The following is a 12,012-nucleotide window of genomic DNA, read 5'->3' as shown; positions in this document are numbered from 1 at the left end:
CTCGGCTGGCAACGAGAAGTTGAATTTCATTCCAACAACTTGAAAGAGTACCTACAAGGCCCTGAACTATGAGCACCCAGTGTCATTTAAGAACTGGAATTCTGTTACATGCTAGGAAGAGAATCCTATTGGCCAAGCTCTCAATAAAAACCTTACATTTTCTTCTGTTCCTGGAAGCTGAGCCTGGCCGTTTGCCTTTCTTTGCTACGATGCTTCCTCTCCTGATTGCTCGGTACCCTTTGCCACAACATGCTGAAGTCACGAACACAGTGCATCACTGAATGTGGGACGGTCCCAGGAACACCGACACCGGTACTTAAGAAAATCTAAGTCTGTTAGAGGCAGTGTATAAATTTCTCAGATTAATTTTTACTTAAAAGTTATTTCTCTTTTTTGTTTTTTCAAGACAGGGTTTCTCTGTGTAACCACCCTGGCTGTTCCGCAACTCACTCTGTTGACTTGGCTGGCCTCAAACTCAGAGATCTGCCTGCCTCTGCCTCTTAAGTGCTGGGATTAAGGCCGTGTGCCACCACCACCCAGTTCAAACTTATTTCTTAAATTGATTCAATTTGTTAAAATGTGTAGTTAAGGTTCATTCATCTTCTGATAAGAATTCCACTGTTTGGTTATATCACAAATTAAGTAATAAAATCCAATACTGATATGGCCTGTTTATGTCAGTTACAAAGTTATTTATATTATTTTATACTCATTCACAAGAACTGACTTATTGAGCTAGCAAGATGGCTCAGTGAGTATAAAAGCGTCTTCCTCAACTGCTGTCTAGCCTGATCTGTGAGGTAGGATCCCCTCACTTGAACCCAACTCTTCCAGGCAGACTAGTTAACAAGCTGGCTTCTCAGGCCTCTTTTCTTCCTATTCCCAGTGCTGAAACTACAGGAAGGCCACTACCCACCTAGCATTTAAAGGATTCTGGGGATGGGCATGCCTGTGCCACAAGTGGTTTTAATTGTTAAGCCATTTCCCCAGCCCCTTTTAAATTCTTAATCTTTAAAACGTAGCTTCAATTTTGACTCAGCAATCACTTTTAAACTTTAACAGGAAAGAAATGCACTATTACCTTTTAAATGTATCAAAAACACCTGAATCATCAAAATTAATGGCATCAGGGTGTCCAGGAGGTAGACAGATGTCACCAATATGAATTTCACAACATGGAATGCCATGCTGTACCACAGTCAAGCTTGGATAAAATGATGACCAACCTAAAGTTAAACAATAGAGTGAGGCATGACACAAAGCTCCCTATTAGAACATACAATAGAAAGAACGCGTCAAGTTTGACTTTAGAATAAACAATTCACTATATTTCATATTTTGCTCAGCTACGTAAAAGCCCCCCAAACTACCTTAAATTCAGTTATTTTATAAATCTCTATAGAAGTCATCACTCCTATCCACAAGGGATAATAATGAAACTATGCAGTAGCTTGTGAATTACCAGTATGCTCAACGTTGTATTTCTCTAGGAAAGCTCTAAATTTACAGCCTACCTGGTAACTACAAACACAAATGTGGTCACCGAGGACACAACTCCCCATTACACCAAACTTACAGTATGTATACGAATGCCATTTCTCATCTACACAGGGACATTTTATCTGATTATGGCTAAGATGCTTAAACACTATTAAATATAATTAGAAACATTTCTTTTGTAATTTTGTTTGGTTTGGGATAAGTTTTCATTTTTTCCCCTCAATCATCAAAGCCACAAAATATATATAAGAAGCTTTCTTTAAAGTTTTTATAATTCAGGGCTAAAGATGGCTCAGCAGTTAAGAGTACTGGATGCTCTTCCAGAGATCTGGAGTTCAGAGAGCAGCTCACAGCCATCTACTCCCCGGGGATCTGATATCCATGCAAGTAAAACATGTACACACATGAAAATAATAGTAAAGTTAACCCTACCTTTATTTTTAACATAGAAAGGGTGGTCCAGCTTACACTCCACAGTAAGCAAGCCATCTTCTACTGTACCAGGATCAAATGTCAGCTTCAGTACAGACTCACCAAATGATACACTCTCTTCATGGGATACCAACTTTAGACCATCAGAACCATAGCCCTGAAAGCACAGAAACATACGCATAGACCAAATAAACTATAAATGTTCAACTCAACACGGTAAACTTTCCAATGTATGTCCTGACTAGAGGCAAAACTTAGGATCTCCAGCTTTAAACTCAGTAGCAAGGAAACAAATACATAACTGGCCATGGGATATATGGAAGATTGGAATTTGGAATATGCATTTTAACCCAATCTAACACCTTTGATTTTGGTTTTTTTGAGATGGGGGTTCTCTGTGTAGTTCTGGAACCTGTCCTGGCACTAGCTCTTGTAGACCAAGCTGGCCCTGAACTGGGATTAAAGGCTGCGCCACCACCGCCTGGCATCACTCATTTTTTAGAGATTGACTTTTATTTGTGCCTGTGCATGCACTAGTCTGCAAAATCAAGTACCCTAAGCCATTTCTCCAGCCCGCATCTTTTAATTATTTGAGGTTATGAGAAACTCGTGAAATTTAAATTCAATGGCTATTACTGAGTAGTATATGCCAAGCTTGTAATGACATGAACAAGACACGATGCCTATCCTTGCATTCATCGAGAAATAAACATGACCATGGCTAGCTACAGCATGCAGTTTTACACCAGTGGATGAACAAAATAATAAAAGAAGGTTGAAAATTCTTATGGAAATAGTAAACTGAACATGAAGGGATGAAAGGGAACATAATAAATAAAAGAATCTCTTGGTTTTGAATCTGGTCATCAAGAATAACTAAAGAACAGGTAGAAATTTAAAAAGAATTTAATAAATGTAACCCAAGTCATACTGAGTGTGAAAAACTGATCACTATGCATTAGTGATTTCTATATGCACTTGGAAAGTGAAGGACATGTGCTAACAGTCAAATTAGTCTTCTAGTTCTTAAAGCTACTTAAGATTTTTATCTGACCCCGAAGTACAGATTAGGAAGCCACAGCCCAAATAATTAAGCCAATCACAAAGATTCTTCTAGACGACAGTCTGGGTTCAGAGTGCTGTCTACAAGCAAGATGCCTGGGTGCTGCTGGGACTCAGTCAGGTGGGCTGTGAGGAGGAAGAACACTTACACTGCTGGTTACTAAGGGAAGATAATGTCAGAAAGCCAAGAACTAATCCAATGTAGCATATGTTGCAGATTTCAAATTACAAGACAGTTTTTGTAAAGTAAGAGGAGCCAAAGTCAGACTGCACACCTTACTAAATGAAGAGTAATACTGAAGACAGCCAAATTAAGATTTCTCAGGAAATACAACAGGAGACAGTAGGCTCCAAAAAGGAATTTCAATCAGTACATTTTATATTCTCCCGTATCTATGTATTTATTTAGTCTGCAGTAGTAATGGAGAAATTATAAGTTTTAAAAGTAAACTGTGTTGCTGGGCTGTAGTGCACACACCTTTAATCACAACACTCAGGAGGCAGAGGTAGGCAGATCTGAGTTCAAGACGAGCCTGCTCTACAGAGTGAGTTCCACAACAGCCAGGGCCACATAGGGAAATCCTGCCTCAGAAAACAAAAACAAAACAAACAAACAAAAGTAAAATGTATCAATAGATATTTATCCTAATGTTGCTTGCTACCATTTTTATTCGTCAATAAAGAAAATGATAATTTGCTGGGGTAATTTAAGAAGCAACAACAAACTCCCAATTAACTACAGAGGAAATTAAGCACATTACCCACCTGACAACTTAAGGTTTTAATAGCTTACTAGTTGTGTTTAATGCCAGTTTAGTCCTTCAGGACATAAGCATTTAAAGCATGAAGTTGCTAAACCTGGAAGTGATTCACAGTCCCATCCATCCATCCACCTCTGCCATGTAAACAGGAAGACAAGCAGAGGGTTCCTATACATCAACCCTCAAGTTGGACTGGTTTTGAAATTCTTTAGAAGGTGTTAATGAACCTTATGAGTGCCCATCTGAATCTCTTCCTCGTTATCACAGCTTTCGGCTCTAGCGAAGTCTTCAACATCTTGCCATTCCTTATTGCTTTCTTTATGGAAGCACAGTCTTGTGCCTGGAGTTGAATTAGAAAGAATGTATCAGATAATGTGACTAGTGAGCTTGTTACCCAAGGCAACTGCAAAACATTGAAGTATTTCTTTACCTTTCAAAAAACAGTGCCAAATAGTTGATGGCCAGGAATTGCACCAGCCCAGATCATCGTCATCTGACAGGGAGGACATGCAGAAAATGCCAGATTCCGACTCACTGTTTGCCTGTGAAGCAGAGAAAACACATTTTGTTATTTTTTTAAAGATCTTTTAATATCTATTTTTAACTCAAGCTTTCAAATAACTTAATTGTAAGCTTAAGGAAAATAGGTTTTCAATACTGAAGTGGTTTTTTCCATGAAGTTGTAGTTAAATACTGTCATTTGTAACAAACTTTCTTAACACAAGCAGTAAAATACAAAATCAAATGCATATAATTAATAAACAGTGAAATATTTTTTTGTCCATCTGTATGTTCTCCAAAAGAATTTCTTAGATGGGGAAAGGTAAAGGTTTTCAACTATTATATAAACTTTGTAGAAATTTAACTTCATGAAGAAACTCACCCGTTCATGTCTTCCTGGTGTTTCTTCCTTCCAATGATCATGTGGGAAGGTTGGCCTGCTCTTTGAAGAAGAGGACACTGGTGGTGGGCGTGCATAGGAATGTAAACTTTTGCTAGTAGCTATGATGTGTACAGGAGATGATCTGAAATAAAGCAGCCGTTTTTACTATATAGTGTAGGCTCTTAGAGAACGTCTTTTGATAAAAACAGCTAACAATCATACAGGAGGCTATGGAACTATGGAAAACACTAGTAAAATGCAAGATTGCATTGCAATAATGTGTTATCCCTTGAACTTATCATAAACCCTCTTCACATACAAATGTACTAATTAATATATGTTAAAAAGTGCTATTATCACATATTCATCACATTCTTTTATAACTTTTTAATTCAGGCAGCTCTATAGTCCAAACTAGCCAGGAATTCAGGATTTCCCTGCCCCAAGGACAGGAATCATCCTGATACAGATGAATGTGCATATTATCATGAAATAAACAGCCATCCATTTCTTCTACTCAGCATGAAATTACAAGCTTAACTGTCCCGCAACCATGTATCACTGGGCAGTCATGAATGGCCTTAAGCAAAAATACTAACAGAAAACAGTCTAGCTGCCACTTCTTGTAAGGAGACACTGTTTCTTGTATTCTAATACAAGCCTGTTCAAAAGCAACTACACACTATATACAGACAGTCCAGTCCCTTTCCTCCATTCTTCCTTTTCCTTGGTAAAGTCTCTACTAAGCAGTGTACATAGGGCTCCCCAAAACACACTAAGATCCTTCCCTCATAACCAGTACTGCACGACACTTGAGACATCCAACCCTCAGTAACTAAAATCTCAACACCCTGGAAGCACTGGACCAACAGTCACTAACAATGGTGGAAATCAGGGAAGAATGCCTCCTGGAATAAAACGGCAACCCCAGGGAGACAGTCCTTCACTCACTTCTATCTTCCCTTACACTCATCTTCTGGAGGGTTTGCTGATTTCCTGTGAGCTTCCCCAATCCCCTTCCTTCAGAGTACCACAGATACAACTCAGGTTTTAACCCTGCAAATGCCCAGTCAGCACTGTCCTACAGAGCTGTGATCCCTAGACCCTCTATAAACTGTAACATCAACCTACAGATGAAAACTTCATCTTCTAACTCTATTGGGGGGTGGGGGGTGGGGTGAACACTTAAATCAGTTTTTTAAATACATGATTATAATAAAGGGGCTGGGATGCAGTGTATTAGTAAAATCCTAGGTCCAACAGATTACCGTGAAAAGTAGGAATGATATTCTGAAAGAAGAAATTTTTTCCCTATGGAAATTTACACAGAATTTAACTGAACCAAATTGCTCTATCAAAACCACTATCCTGCAAAACAGAAAAGAAGACCTTAACAGGATGCAAAACAACTATGCTATGGCCAAGTATTATAAGTTAGTTCCTTCTACTACCTAGGAAATTTGAGTCTAATTCTTACCAACAAGTGAAGATGGGACATTTCTATCATAGTGAAATGATATCCACTAATATTCTCCCTAGGAATATCAGCTAGGATTTTCTATAGATCCACCCATTTTCTTAAACTTAGGTCTTGATATATGAAGTGATTTTTATTAGAAGTCTACCTTAAAATTTTTGATCTTATTTTTAGATTTATTTCCATGACGTGTAAGAGTGTTTTACTTGTCTGTCTGTGTACCATGTGCATACCTGGTGCCTGAGGTCAGATGAAGGCATCGGACCCCGGAACCGGAATCACAGAGGGATGGTTGTAAACTCTCATGTGTGCACTGGGAATCACACCTGGGTCCTCAACCACTGAGCCACCTCTATAGCCCCTACTTTAAGATTAACAAACTTTAGAATTGGAAAAGATAATCAAGGTTACACACACTATAGAAAAATATAGGGGGCTGGAGAGATGGCTCAGAGGATAAGAGCACCAGCTGCTCTTCCAGAGGTTGTGAGTTCAATTCCCAGCAACCACATGGTGGCTCATAACCATCTGTAATGAGATCTGGTGCCCTTTTCTGTCCCACAGGGATACATGCAGGCAGAATATTGTGTATATAGTAGATAAATAAATCTTAAAAAAATATATAGAACACAATGAATTAAATGTATAGTTGATAAAAGTTTAAAACTGTTTAACTATAGTTCTTTAAGCAAATATTTTTATTTCTAAAAGTAAAAATTTATAAAAATGTATTTCTTAGACTAATTTTCTATTTTTAAACAAATATTTTTGACTATTTTTCTCATACATTGTTATCTAAGTTTCAAAGCAATTAAATTATCACTGATCACTACGTGAATGTTAATTTTACTGACTTTAAAATCTCCCAATTTTACAATGGTATTAGCTATCTAATGGATGGTTAATTTAACATTTAAACAGCTTTTTGGAATTAAGTTTAAATTTCTTCTTCATTAATGAGTGTGTGCGTACGTGCACTGCAGCATGCATGAAAACCAGAAGACAACTTGTAGGTTTGCTCCTTGGCTCTGTCACCCACTGACCCAGTTTGACTGGGAACACACAACACCCTACCTGTTATAAAAGGAGCACTGCATGAGAGGGCTCTGTGGACTCGTGGCGATATTTGCTAACTCCGTCAGCCAGTCCACCTCATCTTCACCATGAGTGTTCTCCGGTATGTCTGAGGTATTCTGGCTCCAAGATGGTCTTGGATAGTCTTGATGAGATACATCTGAACTTAGCTGGTATATGGCAGATTGAGTAGGATCACTCTGAACAGCCTGAAGTTCGGGAAGGTCATCTGAAAATAAGCACAACATTAATTTTTAAAAATATTAACATAATGAACACTACAGTAACTTCAGTTAGGAATACACAAATTTAACGAAGGTCAATGCCAGCCTGAGCAACAAAACACAACATAAAATGGGAAACCTCAATTCAATTATATTTAGTGGTATTCTTTTCCTAGTGCATTCCCCAAAGGTAGATCACAAAACCTAGATCTTCAAAGAAAAAACCAGGAAAACTACCCAAACAAATAAAATTCTTTTTTAAAAGATGGCCGGGGGATGGGGGGGGGGGGCTCATACGCCTTTTTAAAAACAAACAACAGCTGGGTGTGGTGTCACACTCTTTATCCCTGCACTCTGGAGGAAGAGACTGGTGGATCTCTTGAGTTCAAGGCCAGCCAGAGCTGTGCGATAAGAGACCTTCCCTGCCCTCCCACCCCCATCACAAAAAGCCAAACTAAAAAAGATAAAACAACAGAAATCCCCTCTATAAAGTGCGTACACAACATACACACACACTCTACAGACCTGCAGGGTCCCTTAAATATGCAATTCAAGACAACTCTTCTGGGGGCTGGAGAGAGAGTTCAGGTGTCAGCACTGGCTGCTCTTCCAGGAGACCTAGGTTTAATTTCAAGCACCCACAGAGAGGTTAGGTTAAGAACTGGCTAATTCCAGTCCCAAAGGTCTGGCTTCTGTAGGCACCAGGAACACATGTTCTTTTTATTTTTTTCCTTTCTTTTTTATTTTTTCTTCAAGACAGGGTCTCAAAGGGTCTCGCTCTGTAGACCAGGCTGGCCCCTCTCCTCCTGAGTGCTGGGATTAGAGGCTGCACCACCACAGTTGTTTCTTTACAGAGTTCTGTCATCACCTCGAAATCCCCTACTGAAAACACTGGACCTAATCCTCGTCTTTTCAGTGGCATTCTAGAGTAACAAATGTTCTGTACCATTCCTCGGTGAACACTAATTATCTTGTGTTATGCGATGTAGTAGTGACCACACTTTACCATACATTTATAATAATATTATGTTATTTTCTTTCCACATGGTAATACAAACGAATACAAAAAAGTGCCTAATACCACAGCAGGGGGGAAAAAGAACCTCAAACACACAAACACCTCTCCTACTCAACTAAGTACCTCCATAAAGGCCTATGCGCAGGCCAATGTTCCAGAGTAGTCTAAAATAAAGCATCTCAGTTTAAAGTAGTAACTCAGGATAGGTTATCCATCCATTCTCAACACTAGCCACACAGTGCCCATGTCACTGAACAAATGAGGGCAATGCAAACAGCCAATCTTCGGGCTGCTCTTACTATATCCCTCATGCACCATTTCTTTTTTTTTTCTTTGTTTTTGTTTTTTTTGCGACAGGGTTTCCCTGTGTAACAGTCCTAGCTGTCCTGGAACTAGCTCTTGTAGACCAGGCTGGGCTCGAACTCACAGGGATTCACCTGCCTCTGCCTCCCAAGTGCTAGGATTAAAGGTGTGTGCCACCACGGCCCAGCCTAAAAGCACCATTTCTTTATTGCAAATGGTTTATTTCTGTTTTTCAGATTTTGAAATTAACTATTTTTTTTAAAAAAAGATTTATTCATTTATTAAGTATATAGTATTCTGTCTGCATGTATGCCTACAGGCCAGAAGAGGGCACCAGATCTTACTACAGATGGTTGTGAGCCACCATGTGGTTGCTGGGTATTAAACTCAGGACCTCTGGAAGAGCAGTCAATGCTCTTAACCACTAAGCCATCTCTCCAGCCCAAATTAACTACTATTAAAATGAAGCCACAGATAGGTGGGGCGAGTTCCCCGGCCTGATTTCCTCTGGACATATAATGATCATGGACAATCAATCAACCATTGTCAAAAGCATTACTCCTTGCTCAATAGTAACTGTTACTCAAAAAGTATTAGGATCCAGAAAATATGTAGCACTTAAAGTTATGCATTATATCCTAGACCTTAGGACTGCTACATTCCCAAGCATCACCACAACAGCATCATTTGTAAAGCCACACCCTCTCAGTTTCTATAAACATTCAAACCACCACATACTACAGGAAGACAAAGGCATGTTGAAAAGCTGAGCAGCAAGCCAGAGGCGTTCATTAAGTCTGCTCCAGAACAGCAGTCTACAAGCAGTACAATTTAAAATCATTACTCAGTATACCTAGACATTCTACAAACATCTCTCTGGAGTGGCTCCCCCAGCCATGATCACTCCAAATGCCTGATGAGTAAGTACTGCCACTTCTGTACCAGACCAACCAATGACCATGGCGAGCTCACTGGGTCAAGTCACATGGCAGGGTTTTCAAAACCAAAGCATGTACTAGTCTGAGCTTAGTACACAAAATAAAACTATTTACTTCGACAAATTTTCAGTCTTTTGAGTACCTAAGTAGCACACACTGTTTTCAGCTATATTTTAAAATGAGGGCCTCCTCCATTAGGCTGGGGGGAACGGTTCACAGCATAAGGACCCAAGTTGGGGTTTTTACCACCCACAAAAGTCAGATAGCAGGCCAGGTCCTGACTGTGACTGCAGGTATCTGGAGCAGTGAGATAAGGGGACTCTGGGGGCTCTTTTCAGATCGCCAGTCTAGCTGACTGAGCCTCTATGTTCACCGAGTAAACAGAGTGAGGCAGAAACAACAGAGGAAGACACGACACAGTCCCCTGGTCTCCACAGCGTACATAGGGGCCAGTGTACGTACACGCACCACATACACACTAAAAAGCAGAAAGAGAATGTTAAAAATTCCTAGTACCCAAGCTCTTCAGGTAGACAAGACAGAGAAGCTGATTAACAATGGCAATTAATGTGAATGTTTTTAGATTCTTAAGTAAGTTTGATTCTGCTTACCAAGCTCCATGTGCTCCTCACAGGAGTTGTACCCTGGAGAGGACGGCAGGTTCTCATTACACTGCAGCAACTCCAAGGAGTCGTTCATTCCTGAAGCTCTCTTGTCCATCACCAGCAGGAGTTTCTGTACTGCATTAGGCATCTGATTTGTCTTCACTTCCCACACCATGTTATGGTGCTCCGACTTGAAATAAAGACAGACAGTGTCAAGTCACATCAGCGAGAACGACAGCATGATGCTGTGTTTCAACATAATCACACATTGCCATTTTATTTCCTCAACCCCGTCAGGACAACTCCACAACTGTGTGTTCAACACTGTACTATATACAACCTCAAAGTACTAACATTGTTAATTCAGAATCTTTTCTCAGTGTCAACTAATAGCTCTTTACACACGCAATACTAACAATTCATTTTTCAAATGTGTTCAAAATAGAAAGAAAATCGAGCCCGACCAACTTTCCTTAAGTAAAAACACAAAAGGACCTGGGTGGAAGTTGTGGCACACACTTGTAATTCCAGAACTCAGTAGGCAGAGGCAGGTCAACCAGGTATACCTAGTGAGACTCCATCTTTAAAAATAAAGGAAGGAAAAAAAAGAAAGAAACCCTAGAGGAATAATTCATTTCTTCTGTTTTTAAAGACTTTCCTTTTATTATTCAATATTTTGCTTCTTCATATTCTGAAAGTAATACATTCTCTGTGTACATTTGAAAGGCTATGATACTTCTCATGAAAATTAAAACGTGGTTTTTTTTTTCCAAAAGATTTGGAAAATAGCATTAGAAAAAGATGTGTCATTCTAAGCCAGGCGTGGTGGCATACACCATTCCCTCAGCACTCAGGAGGCAGAGGCAGGCAGATCTGAGTTCAAAACGAGCCTAGTCTACAGAGTTCCAGAGCAATCAGAGGTACACAGAGGAGCCTTGTCTCAAGGGGCGGGGGGATTCATTCTAATATTAACTTATTTCCAGAAAGAGGGGGAAAAACTATAGTAAACTTAGCTAAACAACTACTAAAACTACCTTCAAATCAAATCAGTGCCACTCAAAATTCCTTTTCAAAGAAACTCAAATTTTTTTAATCACGTTGGAGATAAAAATTTCAGCATTAATCCCCAGCTAACTTCCTTTATAGAGATTCTTTATGAAAGCCTTGGCCAAGATATCACATGGAAGAGGGCTACAGCCTAACACTTTATTGAGCATTTCTCAACAAAGTCCTAATGGGATTATTCCTGTCACTCTCTCAGCCTTGGCAACAGTTACATTAGGGTCTAACTAACATATTACTAACAGTGACATAGTGAAACCCAAGTCATACTTCCTGACTTCTCAGGCTATACTCCGAATTTTTAATTTCTTTTGGAAAATACTAAGAAACACACAACAAATCGTGATTTTTTTAAACAATCTATAGTTCTTTCCTTCAAAATAGTTTGATTCCTGAAAGGCACAAACAACAGAAGAAGCGACTCCAAGAAGTTGTCCTGTGCTCCCTAGAGCACACATCAGAATCAACGTGCTCTCTAGAGCACATCTCAGTATACACACACACACAGAGACAGAATCAATGTGCTCTCTAGAACATACCTCGGCATACGTGCACACAACAAAAATCAATGTTTTAAAAAGTGACCCTTGCCTGGGCACTGCTTTAGAGGCTAGTACAGTATGGAGAAGGACCTTCAGATTTAAGAAATGTGTTTTTGGATTCCGGTTTGACT

General features: G+C 39.5%; 1 protein-coding gene across 4 annotated transcripts in view; it reads right to left on the bottom strand.

Annotated features, from left to right (window-relative positions):
* Hbp1 (HMG-box transcription factor 1) overlaps positions 1-12,012 on the bottom strand; it is a 28,598-nt gene that overhangs the window by 6,886 nt on the left and 9,700 nt on the right. For all 4 annotated transcript variants that reach the window (XM_075948494.1, XM_075948495.1, XM_075948496.1 and 1 more), the window contains exons 2-8: positions 10,284-10,467; positions 7,190-7,418; positions 4,639-4,780; positions 4,186-4,297; positions 3,983-4,095; positions 1,933-2,089; positions 1,082-1,226 (exon numbers count right to left, since the gene is read on the bottom strand). In XM_075948494.1, coding sequence (XP_075804609.1) covers positions 1,082-1,226; positions 1,933-2,089; positions 3,983-4,095; positions 4,186-4,297; positions 4,639-4,780; positions 7,190-7,418; positions 10,284-10,467 — 1,082 coding nt within the window. The remainder of the gene's footprint in view (positions 1-1,081; positions 1,227-1,932; positions 2,090-3,982; positions 4,096-4,185; positions 4,298-4,638; positions 4,781-7,189; positions 7,419-10,283; positions 10,468-12,012) is intronic.

The sequence above is a fragment of the Microtus pennsylvanicus genome, chromosome 14 (assembly GCF_037038515.1).
Source record: "Microtus pennsylvanicus isolate mMicPen1 chromosome 14, mMicPen1.hap1, whole genome shotgun sequence".
In the NCBI taxonomy this organism is placed as follows: domain Eukaryota; kingdom Metazoa; phylum Chordata; class Mammalia; order Rodentia; family Cricetidae; genus Microtus; species Microtus pennsylvanicus.
The sequence above is the reverse complement of the archived record's forward strand: the minus strand, read 5'-3'. Positions and strand labels throughout refer to the sequence as shown.